This window comes from Equus caballus, chromosome 28 (assembly GCF_041296265.1).
Source record: "Equus caballus isolate H_3958 breed thoroughbred chromosome 28, TB-T2T, whole genome shotgun sequence".
NCBI lineage: Eukaryota > Metazoa > Chordata > Mammalia > Perissodactyla > Equidae > Equus > Equus caballus.
In genome coordinates this window covers 33,172,640-33,191,519 of record NC_091711.1, presented here as the reverse complement: position 1 = coordinate 33,191,519, position 18,880 = coordinate 33,172,640, and the positions used below count along the sequence as shown (strand labels likewise).

The 18,880-nt window shown below is 42.5% G+C and overlaps 2 protein-coding genes across 2 annotated transcripts in view; both read right to left on the bottom strand.

The window, feature by feature from the left end:
• The window catches only part of TXNRD1 (thioredoxin reductase 1), a 39,446-nt gene extending 38,703 nt beyond the window's left edge, over window positions 1-743 (bottom strand). The window contains 1 exon segment of the mRNA NM_001137609.1: window positions 621-743. Within this exon segment, the coding sequence (NP_001131081.1) occupies window positions 621-707 (87 nt within the window). The 5' untranslated portion in view covers window positions 708-743.
• A 10,240-nt stretch (window positions 744-10,983) lies between these two features.
• On the bottom strand, window positions 10,984-13,082 carry EID3 (EP300 interacting inhibitor of differentiation 3). The gene has a single exon (XM_005606557.4). It carries the CDS (start codon window positions 12,475-12,477, stop codon window positions 11,266-11,268), a length of 1,212 nt encoding a protein of 403 aa, XP_005606614.2. The 5' UTR covers window positions 12,478-13,082; the 3' UTR covers window positions 10,984-11,265.
• Window positions 13,083-18,880: the final 5,798 nt, after the last annotated feature.

The window sequence follows — 18,880 nt, the reverse complement described above, 5'->3', positions numbered from 1 at the left end:
AAGAACCTGTCGGGGAAGGATGACAGGCCCAAGGGTCCCAGGCCCCTCATACATGAAAAATGTGTCTCAATTCCGGGCCAGGAGCCTCACTCCTAACCTCCCTCATTATACATCCTCTACCCCACCACCCTGGGCCACAGTGTCAGTGGTTATCCTCTTAGCTCACTTCATATACACAGGAAGCAAAAATTTTAATAATTAAGAAATCCAATTGCTGCTCTCCATCTTTCTATTGGGGAGGAGTGGTTGTGAACAGAGAAATCATTCAAGTGAAAAGCCTAGTATTAATATTTATAAAGAAAATTAAATATATTTAATTTCAAAGCATTTCCATACAATTTCCATTTCCAAACTATTTCCTTATGCACTGTGAAAAATCAACCGAACTTAAAATGAATGAAAATGAGTCCCAAAATACTGGGCTCACTACTTTTATATAAAAAACAAATAGTGCAACCTAGAAAAATGATTTATAAAGTGGTCCCTTAACATGTCCTGCCCAGATTAATGTGCAAAATGCCACAAGAGTGACTCAAACAGATCCCACAGCACACCTGGAGAACTGTGTCAGGGATGTAGCTACTCTACCCACAACCCAGACAACACACAAGGGGCCTTGCCTTAGCAGCCGCCAGGCCTCCTGAGCCCCCTCCAATGATGATGAGGTCATAGTCATAGGACTCGGGAAGATCCTCAGAGCCATTCATTTTCAGTAGCTTTTGAAGTCTGCCCTCCTCAGAAGCCTAAAGAAGAAAAACAATGGAAGGGAAAATAATTTAACTTAAAAGCAGCAATGTCTAACAAGTTTTGCGAGAAAACCTTCCTTTAAAGAAAAGCAAAAGGAACTTTCAAAGGAAAAATAGTGTTTGGTTCATGTTATGGCATGCAGATGGAAATGTTCAACCTTCCTTCAAGTGGTGATTGGTACCCTGCTTCCTGTGAGGACTGTCCTATGCCTTTTCACATCCCAGACAGCTACTCCGAAGTGTTCCTATAGTGATTCTACAGAAGCAAGGTACTGACGGCCAACAAAGTCAACTTAGGCCTAAATTAAGTTTAACCATCCGTCCTTTTCTCCAGGAATTATTAAACTGGGTTTTTAATTAGGTTTTAAAGCATTTGTATTGTATGCTTCTAATAGAACCATCCATATAACTTGGCAATCATCTTTACTTTCTAGTGAAAGGTAGAATAATGAGGGGGCTAAGGTCTCAGATTAAGATAGGGGCCTGGTAAACAGCAGTTGAAACAGATTAGCTAAATATTTAAGACTTTTCTACATTATTCAGGTAAGGCATAAAATCTAGAAATTCAGAACAAAATCCTTAATTGACATTTACCTGCATGAAAAGTTAAACACAAAGCTCTCTGCTTTTGCAAGGCATTGTAAATAAGCAAAAAAAAAAAAAAGGGAGAGGGGGCTAACTAAGCACAACTCTGTAAAGCTCATTTATTTAATCTACCTATGTGAGAAACGTCCTATGTTTAGTAATTAGCTTCCATGGACTTGGCATGTAACAGGCTATTAATAGAAATGTTAGCCTTCTAATAAAAAAAAAAAAATTTCATTCCACTAGTTTTTATACACATCAGTTACATTTCATATTAGCTTGGAACACTGTTTTGGTGATATATTTAATATTACCTTTTATTAAAACTCTGTGCTAACATGGGATAATGATTGGAAAAGTTAACAAGCACAAAAAAATGTTTTTTAAAAATCAAGTTTTAACCTTAACAATCAAAAAAGCCCCCAAACTTACCAGCCCAGACTGCCCATTTTTCTCCTGCCTATCGTGAGATGTAGAGGGCAAAGGGCAGAGCTGAGGGTCAGTAGAATAGGACGCTTGGGATGTGGAAGGGAGTGCTGTGGAGGAAGGTGGACGAGGAGACTCGGCACTGTGGCCGCCCCTTGGCAGCATGGCAGGTACACACGACGGCTCAGGGACTACAGGGAGAACACCTCGAAACCAGCAACAATGGGGACGAGACTGCGTCACTCTGACCGTCTGGACACAAGGTCTAACGTGAGAGGCTGGTAAACACAGCCAGTATTCAAAAACTGGCATTATGGCAGAGGCTCCTCCTTTAATACAGGGCTCTGTGGGGGAAAAGGAATTTGGTAATAGGCATTTGGAGCAAAGGATCAATATGAGCTTCAGATAACAAGCGTTACTCTAGTTGGTCTCCCAAGAGCATATGTGAGACTTGCTGGTTTCAAAGAATTAACTAACAGAGCAGCTAGATGTTCTTCTGGAAAAATAACCATTTTTAATCTCAGCCTCCTTTCATCTGCATGTACTTAACACAGGTGGAGGCAGAACACAATTGCGGGCTGTCTAAATAAAAACCACCCGTTCTTGTAACCACCTCCCCCAACATACCTACCAGAAGGAAAGAGAGAAAGTACACTGCCGTGCTGAAAGGCCACATTACACCCCCACCAAGGTTTATAACTGTTCTGTATCTGACCTGGGTTCTTATAGTTCAAGCTTCAAGTCAAATTATACCAACCAGCGCACAGATTTTACAAAAAAAGCTCTGAGTGAGCCTGAACATTTTTAACCCTGTAAAGTAAAATCAGTAAGACACACACAAAGCAGCATTCAGCAGACCCCAGAACTAAACACAATGTTTTTAAATTTTAATCCAACTTCAAACTGAAATTGCTGTCATTTAGCTCCAGGGAAGTGGTTTCCCACCTGGAATATAAATAAGATAGACAGTAGAACACAGCTCCCCCAGACAGCGTAGGGAAGGAGCACACAGATGGCATAAGGAGAGACAAGAGAAAAACGCCCCCATTCTCTTCCAGTCACGATTGCTAGAAATCCTGGCCAATGACCACAGCAGCTGATACAGGAGTTCTCAAACTTTTTAGTCTCAGGATCCCTTTACAACCTTAAATTACTTAAGACCCCAAAGAGCTTTGATTACTGTGGGATTTATTTATTAATATTTAGTATATTAAAATTAAAACTAAGAAAAAGTTTTAAATATTTTAAATTATTAAATATCACATATTATTAAACAGTTTATTAAAAATATTTTTTTAATTAGTGAGAAGAGTGGCCTTGTTTTATATCTTTGTAATTCTCTTTAATGTGTGTCTTAATAGAAACAGCTCATTATCTTCTCTATGTTCAGTCTGCTGCAACATTGCCTGTCACGGAGCCTCTGGAAAACTCCATGGTAGACTTGCAACAGAGTCAGAGTAAAAGAGGCAAACACCATCTTAGCATTATAAAGATAATTTTGACCTCAAGGACTTCCTGAAGGGGCCTCAGGGGCCCCCAGAGGGATCCAGACCACACTTTGGGAACCACTGCTACAGGACAGTGTAAAGATACAACGCGCCTCACCGGCAGGTGTTTGCCAGGCTCACACACAGGATATTCTTCCGTCTGCCTCTCACAGCAATACCCTTCCCCCAGCCCAGCTCTAGTAAAACACTGCTCCAGACTCCTCCAAAAAGGCACTACACTGAAAGCACTTCAAGTGTGCCAGATTTCTTTAAAATTAGAATAAGTAAGGAACCAGCACCGTGGCATAGTGGTTAAGTCCAGCACCCTCTGTTTCAGCAGCCCAGGTTCACAGGTTCAGATCCCAGGCACAGACCCACACCACTCATCAAGCCATGCTCTGGCAGCAACCCACTTATAAAATAGAGGAAGACTGGAACAGCTCAGAGAGAGTCTTCCTCAGCAAAGAAAAAAAAATTAGAGTAAGTAATTTTTATTTCCTCCCCAAACATGACTCATATCCTTTGGGCACAGATTTGTACTGGTTTGGTTTTTTGGTTTTTTTTTTTACCATTATACATGAGTTCTAGTGTTGAATTGACCTAGGTTAAAATACTCACTCTGATGTGGATTAAGGCTGCCCCAGCTAGAGAAGCCCAAGGTGACCTGGCCTACATGCCAAACTATACGACCCAGTGGACTTTTTTTATGGCATGAATTAGGACCGCCCCAGGGAGAGAAGCCCAGGGCATCCTCACCTACATGCCGATCTATATGGCCAGATTCGTATCTAAAGTTATATGACCGCACAATAACCAGACCCCATCTGCACTGAAATCATTTAATGACTTTTTACATCACCTTTTCTTTTCTCCAGTAAAAATAAGTCACGTACCCATGCCTTATAAAATTAGCCCTAACCCTCAACTTGGGACAGCAGCAGGAGCTCTGACTGCCCGTGGGTCTTGTCCCCACACACCAGCTCTGCCTGCCCATGGGTCCTGTCCCCATGCCAGCGGGGGCAGCAGCAGGAGCTCTGACTGCCCGTGGGTCTTGTCCCCACGCACCAGCTCTGCCTGCCCATGGGTCCTGTCCCCATGCCAGCGGGGGCAGCAGAAGCAGCAGCAGCAGGAGCTCTGACTGCCCATGGGTCCTGTCCCCATGCACCAGCTCTGCCTGCCCATGGGTTCTGTCCCCATGCCAGCGGGGGCAGCAGCAGCTGCTCTGCCTGCCCATGGGCCCTGTCCCCATGCCAGTGGGGGCAGCAGAAGCGGCGGCAGCAGAAGCTCTGACTGCCCATGGGTCCTGTCCCCATGCTATTCCACACTATTCTCTAAATAAAAGAGCACTACTGCCAGATCTTGAGAGTCTAAGAAATCTTTCTTTTGACTCCTCGGCTCACCGACCCCGCATCAACTCTACCACTCTCAAGGCTAGGTGACTTGGGCTAATCACCTAATCCTCAGGAGTCTCTGTTTTTTCATTTTGTAAAATGAAGTTACCATATACCCGTACCTCACCAAACTGCTGAGTTTAAGACAGATAATGCATATTAGCAGCAGCTGATAGGAAAAACCCCTTTGAGTTACTAATTCTCCCCTTCCTAAAGAAGGGGAGCTGCCTGGGGCTAAGTGAAACCTCTGGAGTGTTTTACAGATGTCCCCTGCACCGCCCCCACCTGCAACAGACTGCACAACGTTCTATGATTTTTATTCAGTGTACTGTGGGGACCTGAAATTGGCCACCCCAAGATATGTCTCTTTGGCATCAGGATTATTTGAGGCTGATTGCTTTTGATAAACTGGGACAGGGAAGGAGGCTCTGAGGAATGGAACTTGCCCTTTGTTAGGACACATTTACATTTGTAAGGTAAATCTCTATCTGTCAAAGGTGACTCCCTCTCTGTACCAGGAAGAAGAAAGGAGATGACCTTCTCTCTAGAAATTCTTAATCAATGCCAAAGGCAAGGACTTAAATCTGCATTTTATTGTGCTTGTCTGGTAACCTCCTGTAACTGACTTCCCTCCCCCTCCCAACGTTGGCATTTCTTTAAGGATTAAGCATCTTTCCTTAGGCTAGGAACTGATTGCTGAGCTCACCTGTGGCCGCCCAGCTCAAGACAATAGACTTGCCTCCTGCTACACCCACTGATAGCAGACCCACTATGTGCTGTGTCCATCAAGCGCTGTGCTGCAGGGCAATCTTGTGACTATTGTGGGAGGGATATTTCAATCATGTGAAATATCCTGTTTGGGGGTATATAACAACTCTGTGCACCCCACTTCTTCGGTGCCCTTTCTTCCTTCGAGAAGAAAGGCCCCGGGCCATGGTCCTCATAAAGCTTTGTTTAATTTTGTCTTGCTACTCTGTCTCATGTGAATTTAATTCGTTCTCTGGCCAGACGAACCCACATTTGGATGGAGGAAATATCTTCCTCCCCTACAGTACCCAAACACATTACCCTTTCTACAGCATTCCTTTAGGAGTTAGGGGGTTTCTTTCACTAACATCCTAAGACTCCAACACAATGCCCATTCCTTCCATGAAGTCTCCATAAAGTCCCCCAAAAACACTCTTCTTTGTTTTCTTGCAACTCCATTAACACATGCTGTCAGGGCACTTAGCACAGGTGGTTCCAGCCCAGTCCCTTTGAGTCCTTCAAGATTTAGCTGAAAGCCTTTACTTGAGAGCGCTCAAGTCGGGTCATCCTCTGAGATCCCACTGACATCACCACAGAATCTCATCAGCTCTGCAAGGACAGGCATCTAGTCTTTCATCTTTGCATCACAAGTGCCAAGTGTGCATGTATGTGACATTTGAAAATATTTTTAGAATAAAAGACTTGGGTGTTAGTTCCTACTCTGCTATGTATACTGAGAAGCTGGGCTTCAGTTCGGTTTTCTCATCCATAAAAATAAAAGTGTGGAAAACACTGGAAAAGTACAAGGGCTGTGGCACAGTGGATTAGGAGCTTAAATATAGTCCAAATCTGAACCTGACTGTGACACTTACGTGTGATCTTGGGCAAGTTCCTTAAATTCTCCTGTCTGGCTTCCTTGTCTGCAGTGATTACACAGCCTACACCGGCAACTTATGTTGACGACATGCTGCAGCATCCACTGGGGTTGTGCCTCAAGCTTCTTTGTGCTTTGCAAGAATATAGGTCAGGAAAGAAGTAACACTAAATGATGGTTTAAATGCTACAGACTTTCTAGAAGAGAATGGGCCCTGGGCCTAAGCCTATGACAGGAGCGGGCAAACTACAGCCTGCAGGGAAAATCCAGCAGGCCTGTTTTGTGTGTGTGCGTGTGTGTGTGTGTGTGTGTGTGTGTGTTTAACAGCCCCTAAGAATGGTTCTTAACATTTTTAAATGATAAGGGGGAAAAAAAAATCAAAAGTAATATTTCATGATACATGAAAATTACATGAAATTCCAATTTCACTATCCATAAATAAAGTTTTACTGGAAAAGAGCACACCCATTTGATTCCATATTGTCTATAAGCTGCTGTTTTTGTAACAACAGCACAGTTGATTAGTTTCAACAGAGACCGTATGCCCCACAAAGCTTAAAATATTTACTATCTGGCTTTGCACAGAAAAGAATTCGCCAATTCCTGACCCAGGGAAATTGTGTCACTGTTGATAGGTGGCGCTAGGCGGGAAGTACCAAACTATAGTACTGAGCAGACGGCAAATCAAAGGATCATCTTCCCGCTTGGGGAAGTAGAGATTCTCGCTACACACTTTTCCTCCAACGAGAACCAAGCAAGTTGATTCTCCAGGACCAACTAATTATCTACATCTTCAGCCATCACACACCTTAAAATATCTAGAGCCAAGGTAGTATTTAACATTTACACTGTAGCAAGTTTTCTGATAAATTACTTAGGACAAACAGATTCCATTTCCAACGTCTCCTCTCGGGGCCTTCCCTTACCACTATTCAAGCAGTTTCTCTTTAGAGCAATCATCACTCACAGGAATACTGTTGTCTCCCCCAGTTACAGGCTGAACAATGGTCCCCCAACATCGAAGTCCGAGTCCCTAGAACCTGTGAATCTATTACCTGTGGAAGGGGCTTCAGTGATGGGGAGATTTTCCAGGATTATCCCAGTGGGCCCAACTCAATCACAAGCATCCTTTTAAGAGAGAGGCTTCCTTACAGCAGTAAATGTGAAAACAGCAGAGGTTGCACTGTCAGCTTTGAAAACAGGAGAAGACTGTAAATCAAGGCATGCAGGCAGCCTCCAAAAACTGAAAAAGGTGAGAAAATAGATTCTCCCTCAGAGCCTCAACAGGATCCAGCCCTGCTGACACTCTGATTGTAGCCCAGAAAAACTGATTCTGGACTTCCAACCTCCAGAACTGTAAGATAATTTGTGTTGTTTTAGCCACTAAATGCTAGTTGGTAACAGCAGCAATAGGAAACTAATATACCCACTAAAATCTGAATTCCCTGGGAGATGGGCCATTTTCTGTCTGCCACTTTCCCCCAGTGCCTGGAGCAGCACCCGGCCCAGTGGGCACTCAAATAGTTATGGAGTATGTTAACAAAGTGCCAATTCCAATCAGTTGGTATTAGAGCCCCAGAACTAAGGCAAGAGTATGAGGAAGTCAGCCTAGATTTAAAGGAAATTAAATGAACCATGACAGAGATTGTCACCACGTCATGTCATGTCATATCACCATGGAAAGACATGGACTTTCTGACCCAGATCCAGACTGAGGCACTAACACAAGTGCTCAGAATAAGCCAGATGCTGCGCTAGATGTTTTATATCTATCATCCCATTTCATCCTCACAATACTCTTCCAAGCATATGTCATTCCCATTTCAGAAATGACAACACAGAAGCCCTTAGAGATTAAGAAACTTCCCCGAGTCAAGAACTGAACCCACTGTGGGGCCTGCCCCGTGACCGAGTGGTTAAGTTCATACGCTCCGCTTCAGCGGCCCAGGGTTTCACCAGTCCGGATCCTGGGCGTGGACATGGCACTGCTCGTCAGGCCATGCTGAGGCGGCATCCCAAATGCCACAGGTAGTAGGACCCACAACTAAAAAATACACAACTATGTACTGGGGAGCTTTGGGGAGAAAAAGGAAAAATAAAATCTTAAGGAAAAAAAAAGAACTGAACCCACTGAAACACAAATCTCTTGCTTGTCTCACTACACCATACCCAGTAATTCATATTTCAAAGTACCTGTCACAAACACTTCCTAATTTTATCCTTACTGTAAACTCAAGGGAGAGGTACTATTCCCACTTAGCAAATCAAAAACCCAAGGTCTGCAGGTTCAATAATTTGCCCAAAGTCTCTAACTAGAATGTTAGAGTCAGGATCTGATCCCATGTTCTTTGATTAGAAAGTGGTTCTGGGGGCCAGCCCAGTGGTGCAGTGGTTAAGTGCGCATGTTCCACTTTGGCAGCCCAGGGTTTGCAGGTTTGGATCCCGGGTGTGGACATGGCACCGCTTGGCAAGCCATGCTGTGGTAGGCGTCCCACATATAAAGTAGAGGAAGATGGGCACGGATGTTAGCTCAGGGCCAGTCTTCCTCAGTAAAAAGAGAGCAGCATTGGTAGCTGATGTTACCTCAGGGCTGATCTTCCTCAAAAAAAAAAAAAAAAGAAAGTGGTTCTGTTATAAAATTCTAATTTAAAAAATTTTCCATAATACTCCCCTAAAACTCAGTTGATTTTATTGAACCTGTGAAATTTAAGCCACTCTATTAGGAGGAAATCAGCATATTTGCAGTTTGGTTCATCCTTAATCTCTATAATTGAATTATCTATTGGTCAATTCTTCTTTTTTCTTCAAGGTTAGCAGTCGCTTTAATTTCAAAGTGATGAAGCAACCTAGGTGTCAAGACAACCAGCAAAAACAGAAATATGAGGTAAACTTGATTTATATTTTAACAACTTTAACTTTAGAGAATACCCAAAAAATTACCTTCCCCACAAACCTCCACATTCTCTATTAATACTTTTAGTCATCACAAAGTTTCAAATACCCTAGTAAAGACACTAGGCATTTAACAGAACAATCCGCTGGTGAGCAAAGAACTGAGACAAGATCTTTTTGCTATCATTAAGAGCACCTTTTCCTCAAACAGCAAACCTCTGGAAAACCCAAGGAATTTGGTTGGCAGAGACATGCTAAGTGAGGATCAGAGAGCCCAAATGATGCTTCCATGCCGCTAAATCACAGGGTGTAGACACCGCGAAGTTAGCATTCCCTCACACGAAAAACGGGTAGGAACGACTACTTTAGAAATTAACTGGCCAAGTTGCATGAGAAATTTCTCTCTCTGCTATAAACCTCCACTATTACTGGTGAAGAACCTTCTCACACACACATAAGATCTCTCTCCTCTCAATAGCGATGTCACTCATTCAAGCCTTTTGATTTCCCTTCCCTGTACACTACACCAGACTCAGTAGGAAAGTTTATCGTTACTGCTATGCAAAATAGACACTTATCCACTTGCCAAATAATGTTCAATGGTACAATTCTACTCCTATCAACGATTACGTTCCTACAGGGATCAAGAAAAGCTTATAGGCATGCTCACTGCACCTTTAGAAATCGTTTTCTGAAAGACCCAAATTTTTGGCAGTAACCTCCAAATAAGATTGTAATTTATATTCATAAAACAATTGAAAGCAACAAAAAGAAGAAAAAGCCTTAATGGCTTTATACAAAGTAAAGAATATTTGGACAAATTTCATATACTTCAGTTTAATCAGGGGCAGTTTCCAGGCATTTAAAAGGTCCAATTAAGAAATGCAAAATTGGAGGTCAGCCCGGTGGTGCAGCAGTTAAACTTGTGCACTCTGCTTTGGCAGCGAAGGGTTTGCCGGCCGGATGCCAGGCATGGACCTACGCACAGCTTATCAAGCCATGCTGTGGCAGGCGTCCCACACATAAAATGGAGGAAGAGGGGCACAGATGTTACCTCAGGGCAAATCTTTCTCAGCAAAAAAGGGGAGGATTGGCAACAGATGTTAGCTCAGGACTAATCTTCAAAAAAAAAAAAGAGATACAAAATTGAATAGTGAATTAATAGTCAAGGCTGTTACACAATGAAACATCACTGATTCCCAAGGATGCTGTGTACTAGCAGAAATTACAAAGCGAAACAAGGGGCCAGAGAAGAAATTAACCAAGTAGATAAAGACTATAACTGGATGTTAAACGGCTTTGTTTGAAATACTCTGACAAAAATATTTTCTACCTCTGAGGATACTAAAAGACGAAGTAATTCAATTTTTGCTCAGTTTAACATTCCAATAGTTTTCTTAAAAATCTTAAGGTTCTCTGGTGCTGTAACTTTTCACAATTCCATACTCCCCTGCCTAGAACACCCTTCCTATCTTTGACCAACTCCTACTCATCTCTCAGCACTTAATGAACGCCTCACCCACTGCAGTAGAGATCCTCTACTTTTGTTGAGTCTAATCACAGGAGAAACTATTTAGAACATGGATACCACCCACTCACTCATCTTACTCAGTCCTCTTTGCGAAGAAGCACGGCTAAATTTTTTTACACGATTAGCATTGCAGACTCACTGGCACTACAGATAGTCTTTCTTGATCACTGTTTTCACCCACTCTTTCCCGAACGTGGTTAGGAGCCCCATATCAGATTCCCCTGGTTCCCTGTAACAGGGGAAGTAATGTAATACCAATGAGCACTGTAAGTGATTTTTTGGCAAATTATCAAATACTCTCTAATTTATGAAATTCAGAACTGAATTTTATTAACAGTCTTAAAGGGCATTCGAAAAATTTTTCTCATGAACATGCCAGTGTTTTTTTTTTAAATAACAGAAGACCATGACAACCTTATAAACTACCAAGAAAAACACATCGCACAGTAAAACAATTTCTGGTGTTCTTGAAAATACTTTTTTACTTTACAAGAGATACAGTATATGCTTCTGTCAGGATTTTACTGTTCATTTGAGATATGTTAGAAAAGCCACAAAACGCATCCTATACCAAGAACAAAAATCTTCAGTATGAGTTTGTGATCATAGCCTCTGAAATTTCAAAAGCTGCCACAATATTTTTCCAGTCCTCTAAACTCAAAGATATAACTCCCTGTTTCCTGCCATGGGAACTGGGATCATTTCCCTCACCCATTTGGTTAATATTAATTGGCTCTAATATTGGCAGCCTGTCTTGGTCAAGCCTTATTCTTGCAAAACCATCCCTTATAATGAAAGAAACATAAAATATATTCTCCACAGTACGAGAAAAAGAGTTCGGATCAATCACAAACTCAAAATAGGACACGGGAGTATCAGGATACTTTCGAAAGTACATTTGCAACAATCCCAAGATTCTTTCTACTTCTTTTTCTGTCGCTTCTTGATTACTATTCAGGTCCACCTTCCTCAGCTTTGTAGGCATATCCCCGTTTTCTTCCATCTTGTGAACTTTTTTCTGGTGGTCGAGCCGGTGCTTTGGCGCAGAGGGCTCTGACTTGAACGAACCAAAAATAAAGTGGAATGTTTCAGCTCGCAACATCCAGGACGATGCTTCCTTCTGTACCGTCTCCCAGAAGGAAAGAGGTACGTTGTCATCACAGCCACTCAACTCATCCTGTTCATCATCTTCCATCCAGTTTAGACCCACAAACAGAAAGAGGAAGTCACAAAACGCTACTTGATTAAAGAAGCTCGTATTAGAGTTTAGCTGCTTTGCTTTTTCTTTACCCAAATCAGAAGCCAAAACAAGAAACTGGGCATCGAGGGCTGCTTCTCTCGTTCGGCTCACTCCGTCAAACAGGACGTTGGCTTCCTCAAGAGCCTCGGTTAATGAGTCGCTGGCTGTGTTCACTATGTCATCACGGTTCTGCTGCACGTTGTAGATGAGCTGCCAGTACTGCTTGCGGATATTCCGGCATTTCTCCTCGTCAGCCGCAAGCCCTAGGAGGTCTGGAGTGATGCCGGCATCGCCACAGCCGAGGTCGTCAGAGCAGCCGTCAGCCCCCAGCGCCACTTCCACCTTTATGGGTTCTCTCTCTTCCTCCGCCTGCTTCACAGAGGCCGCGCTACCGGTGAAGCTCACCCCCGGCTCTTCTTCTTTCTCCACGCCTCCCTTCAGGAAATCCTTCTCATCAGACATGTCGGCGACTGCTGACGCCCAGCTAACGGCCTTCGCAACGCTTCCGACGACAGCAGAAACTGACGGGGTCAGTTGGACCGGTGGGCGTATGCCCATGCGCACTGGCGCAGCCCGGAGGCCCGGCCCGGCCCGCCCGGGCCCCGCGTTCGCCACGAGCCGGCGGCCGCCCAGAACGCGCCAACAATGGGCCCCGACCGCGCGCCCGGATACCCCGCCCAGCAACAGCTGGTATTTTAGCGTTTACTCACAGTGTCATCTAGCTTTCAAAGAATCACCTGGACAATCTTACGACAAAATTGTGGCGGGACTAAAGGTCCTGCGCTTTAAAACATTCGCTGTCATATTGCAGCTAGGTCGACCTCCATTTTCCGTTCTTAATATGATTAAAACGTAGGGTGTCTTTTTGTTTTTTTGAGAACTAAATCTGGCTAGATTATAAACTGCCGGTAAAGCCAAGGATTGTGAAATGCAGAACCTCCATTACAAATAGGTTGAACTTTCAGGGTTCACTTGCAAGGTGGTTGTTTGCAACTCACTCTTCATTATACAAATGCAAACTGAGTTAGTTACTTTCAGGGGCCCTCAAAAGCCAAACCCCCTCCAACCTACCCCATGGGGGAAGGGAGGGTCAGTCTTAGAGGTGGGCCTCTCTGCTAGCGCATGCGCAAAGGCGGGGGGGCGGGGGAGCGCGGCGCATATCTCAAGTGAGCTTTGGTTCTCCACCACCCAAGGGTGGAATAAAGTGGGTACGGCCTCTGCAAAAGACCTGTCTATTTGGAAGCTTGCGAAAGGCTAAAGGCCACAGACGAAATGGATAGTAAATCGAAACGCTAAAAAGTGAGCAAAGCTATGATGATTTTAAACACAATCTGCTATAAGTATATAAAAGCGAATAAGGACATGTAAATCAGGCGACTAATCTATGTTGGAAAATGCACCCACTACCTAATTCACTGGAAATTCTCGTACAGTTGGAGAAAGGAGTCGGCTCATTAGTCACATAAGTAGCAAAGTATAGGTAACAATGGGAAGGAATATATTTTGTTTTTAAAGAGAACATGTACACTCTCAACCCACAAGATCAAAAGCTTTTAATCACTGCAACAGGTGCCCCTTTGGGAGAGAAAAAGAGCCCACCACACTGCATCTGTCAACTCGAGTTTCCCTTCCCTTCCCTCCTATGCATCTAGACTGCTCATTTTTCTTTGACATTAGCGGAAAGTTTTTTGCAAATGCATGAACAGCAAAAAATAGTATTAAGTTACTCCAAAATATTTATATTACTATTCGTCCACCATTATTTTTTTAAGCAGGGGTAATTCAGGAAGAAACATGCATTTTTCAAAAACACCATGCATTACGGTTACGTGTGCACAGATATTATCCTGTTCTCCACAGTGAGAACTTGGTTTTAAATCTTCCAAGCAAAGCTGTTTTCACAGAGGCATTTGAGTATGCACATTTGGATGTATAAATGAATGTAGATGAAAAACTTTGTTCCAACACCTATTGCAAGTTATTTGGCAGCAAAAGATTAATTTCACAGGTCAGTGGAAGAGATCCTACACATTGAAAATAAGTTAACTGCTTTTCAGAAAGTCAGCCTTATCCCTTCTCCGAAATAAAGAAAAAGCAAGAGGAAAACCAAAGTTGGGACCCAGGTTCATCAAAGAGCCATATTTTCCCTCCAAGTCTGGCCAATTACAAACTAATACTTAAACCTGCTTTATTTATTTTTAACAAACTGATTTTATTTTTTTTAAGATTTTTAATTTTTTCCTTTTTCTCCCCAAATCCCCCCACTACATAGTTATATATTTCAGTTGTGGGTCCTTCTAATTGTGGCACGTGGGCCGCTGCCTCAGACTAGCCTGATGAGCCGTGCCATGTCCGCAGCCAGGATTCGAACCCGTGAAACCCTGGGCCGCCGCAGTGGAGTGTGTGAACTTAACCACTCGGCCATGAGGCCGGCCCCTTAAACCTGTTTCAAATCTTAGAAGAAAACACACAGTTAATTCTATGTCCCAAATCCAAAAAAGTTTGCTTTTATAGTTAACCATATTCTTGGGAGTTTCTAATATCCACTTCATATTCAATAAAAGCAATTTATAAAAGAACTCCAAAAGATAAGCTGGCCTTCCCACCATAAGGTACTTATTTTCTGCTGGCTCAGAGCAAAGAAAACAGGCTGACACCAATATGCTCCATACAGACCCTTTCATTTAAGAATTTCAAAATGCTTTAGAAAAATAAATTCATTCTCCCAACCTACTTATAAAATATTATTAATGCCATTTACAGGGATTTCTCAGGAGATAACAGCCCACACAACTTGCTCAGAGCAACAGAACACATCAAGACAAGTATCATTTCTAAATTGTCATTTCCGGCGCTGAATTCATTCTATGCTAGATCTCTGTCCCTAAGAACCTCAGTAACATGTAACTTAGATTGTCCTCAGCAAGTCATGCGTGCATTACATTCTTCCTTTTAAAATCTGCCTTTAGAGCACAAAGTTTAGATGTCGCTGCAAAGTAAAAATGTCAAGTCTCATGATTTTCCCTAATCATTTAAAGAATGGGATTTCTACACCTATGAATCCTTAAGTCACCAAACAGATTTTCTAACGTAAGGTCCAATTACTAGTAATAGTTATATAAATGTGGCTTAAAAAGAAAGAACATTTAGGGGCTGGCCCCGTGGAATGGTTAAGTTCGCGCACTCCGCTGCAGGCAGCCCAGTGTTTCGTTGGTTCGAATCCTGGGCGCGGACATGGCACTGCTCATCAAACCACGCTGAGGCAGCTTCCCACATGCCATAACTAGAAGGACCCACAACGAAGAATATACAACTATGTACCGGGGGGCTTTGGGGAGAAAAAGGAAAAAATAAAATCTTGAAAAAAAAAACCACTGCATTATAAAAAAAAAAAGAACATTTATATAATGTTAGAAACCAATGTGACCTCAATAAAAAATAAATAAAAAGAAGAAACAGCAATACATAAGTTCAGTTATACTGGTAAGCTTCTCTATGACTTATTACAGAAAGCAAAATGTACTAGTTCTTCAAAGAAGTTACTAAGATCTAGCTTCATGCAGGAAGCCTAGTTCAGGCAACCAAGACACACAGCTTGGCCTTCAAGGTAATTTAGCAAACCTCTTCTCCCCTTTTTTCCTCTTTCAGGAGTTGCTGCCAAGGGCTCAGTATGGCCCTTTTTCTTTTCTTCAGTTTTTTTCTCATATTATTTTTCAGTCCCTTTGCTAAGAGTTCAGATTCATTCATTCCCAGCATTCTTAAGCCCTCTCCCATAGCCCCCAGGGCTCACCAAAAACATGGTGGGATAGATGTCATAAGTTACAAGTCTCTGTACAGTCAAATAAGAAGAATTCACATAGGGTGAACTATCTTTTCCAGTAGGGTGTTTGTTGCAGGATCAATCTATAATAGGTGTTTAAGAGACTTCTGAGCCAAGACCAGGACCCCAGTCAGGTTTGAGTCCTGCACTCTAACAGACAGACTTATCTTGCTATTAGGCACCTCCCTAAACTTTCCTCTTCCTTCTTTCACAGCAGTTTTACTCCCCTCATCCTGCCAGGGTATCTATTTAATGTGGAGTTGTGAAGAGACGTGGTAAAAGTCCTAGTCTGATTTGTAATAGGAGCAGGACATCAGGTATATTTTCTCTCTCATCTTAATTTCCTTTAAAGTTATGTTTGTGTGTATATGTTTGCTTTGTTTGGTTTTTTAGTATTAAAGGTAAACTTTGCTATGATCAAGGCAGATAGCTGTGTGTTTTTTAAATGATTTTGTGAAAATGGAGAGTGGAAGGAGGAAAACCCGGGTTCCAGTCTTGACCTGTTAGCTCTCAGTGTCATCTCAGGCAGGTCGCCACCCCCTCAGCCTCCAGCGTCCTCATCTGAAAGATGGGAATACGACTACTTACATCCCAAAGTCACTGTAAGTATCGAATGAGGATTATGTGACAGATCTGAAATATTTTCAACTATTGAGTAGATACTTACTAAATCAAATTATCTCGAAGATAGTAAATGTTTAATAAACAGACAGTAAATAGACAAAAAATGTATACAAACTAGTAGCTTCACTTCTGGATGTTGTTTTAGGAAAATAAAAATATTTTAAAGGTTAAATCTGTAAGAAGGAACATAGAAATATATCCCACAACAACAAATACCAGTGAAAAGAAATTTACCATCTAATAAAATAAATCTACTAAGCCTTCAACTAATGGAAATATGTATAGTACTGTGAAGGGAAAACTCTTCTGGATATTCTGAAGCAAGTCCACAAAGAGTCTGAGATTGTAATGCAAAATTATTTATGTATGTTTTTCTCATGAATGGCTCCTTGGATTTCAACAGATTCTTTAAAAAACCCAGTAGTATCCAAAAGAGGCTTTGTATAACCATTCTAGTCAAATAAGATGGCTTTATTAGTGAAGTAAAAGATAAAATCAAAGTCAAGTCCCACAAAAGAATATGGACCCACACACTGAAAGACTTGAGAGTACATAAAACCTCCGCCCGTGCTCTGTGGTCAAAAGTCATACATGTAACAGACACGTCAGAAAACCCAGTACTGGCTGACTTGCCAAGCCTCAAGAACTAACATAAACAAGGGTGTGAGATGAGGAGAATAAAACCTTTCAGTTATGAGAACAATTATCAACGCTTGGGATACCTCAGAAATCAGCAATGACCAGGAGCATCATTTTGTGTGTGTGTGAGGAAGACTGTCCCTGAGCAACATCTGTTGCCAATCCTCCTCTTATTGCTTGAGGAAGATTGTTGCTGAGCTAACATCCGTGCCAATCTTCCCCTATTTTATGTGGGATGCTGCCGCAGCGTGGCTTGCTGAGCAGTGCCAGGTCCACGCCTGTGATCCGAACCTGCGAACCCCAGGCCGCAGAAGCAGAGCATGCGAACTTCACCACCACGCCACTGGGCCAGCCCCAAGAGCATCGTTTTGATAGACTAGGAGTAGGAAAGCACTGGGTAGGTGGCTTTTAAAGGAGGCAGCCTTGAAGGAACTCAGCTTTGGAGGTCTGGGTTCAAATCAAAACTAGTGCTTTATTAGTTTCCTGAGTTTCCTCATTTGTAAAATAAGTCTATTGGATGTCTTCTCTGCCATACAGAATGGTTGTGACTCTGTAAAAAATCGTATGCAAACATTTGTTGACAAATGTATTATAAAATATATACATTACCCTACAGACTCGTGTTAGAGTTAAAGACAGTGTCTAGCTGAACTTGAAAACACAGCTGCTGAATAAATAGGAGCTAAATAGATTGACTTCTCAACTGACCTGGACACATCTGCGTAAACTGCTGAAGGTGAACAACACTGCTATCATCCAGCTCTTTAAAATCCTGAACTGCTTTATGTGCTGGCGAGAATCTCTCCTGAATAACTTAGGGCTCTGTCTCTGATAGAGACAGTCCAACTTCACAAAATCAAGACACCTGGTAGCCAAATCTCTCACTTAAGTGAGTCTCCTCTATCCACTCACTCAACAACTATTTACTGAATGCACACTAAGTGTTAAAAAAAAAAAAAAATCAAAGGTATAAAAATAAATCATTTTCTTCCTAAAGGAATGTGCAATTTAGTAGGCACATGAGAATGCAGTCCCGCTCAGCAAGCATCTAATGAATGAAGGCCAATTTGCCAGAGCTATACTAGGAATACCAAGATGTGCATGGGCCCAGCCCTGACTCATGAGCACACAATCACACTAAGGAGATGAGGCATGTATCCCAACAGCAGTAACAGAAAGCCAAGCGCCAGAAGTATGAGTACACCACAGGAACTTCAGACAGGCCTAGGTTTCATTCCTAGCTCTGACACTTAACTAGCTGTGTAATCTGGGCATGCTCCTTAAATTCTCAGGGCCTCCATTTTCTCATCTGTAAAACTGGCTAATACCACCTCCTTCATAAGACTATCGTGAGGATTTAATAACTAGGTATTATAAGATTTAAAGTCTAGTGTATAGTAGACAGTCAATAAATAGTAGCTACTATCATTAACAGACATGTTTACTTAAATATTTGCTGAGGTCTAATATAGGCCTGGGATCACAGGCACAAAGAATAAGACTAACTCTCCACTTTTGATAAGTAAGTCAAAAAATTATCATTGGCAGGATTCCTCCTTTTCCGGAGATAAGACTGTGGGAGTGCTGTGGGAGTACAGAGTAGGGACGAAGGGGCAAACCTGGCCTTGTACTCTGTAACAGGTAGGCAGTTGGAAAAGTGTGTTTGAGCAGGAAGAGAAGTCAGGAACTGAAATAAAGAACAGAAGGAGGGGCCGGCCCGGTAGCACAGTGGTATATGTGCACATTCCGCTTTGGTGGCCCATGGTTCGCCAGTTCGGATGCCAGGTGTGGACACGGCACCACTTGGCAAGCCATGCTGTGGTAGGCGTCCCACATATCACATAGAGGAAGATGGGCACGGATGTTAGCTCAGGGCCA

What these genes read in the sequence shown, in the direction of transcription:
- EID3 (XM_005606557.4), bottom strand. Translation starts at nt 12,477, where the DNA reads ATGGGCATACGCCCACCGGTCCAACTGACCCCGTCAGTTTCTGCTGTC.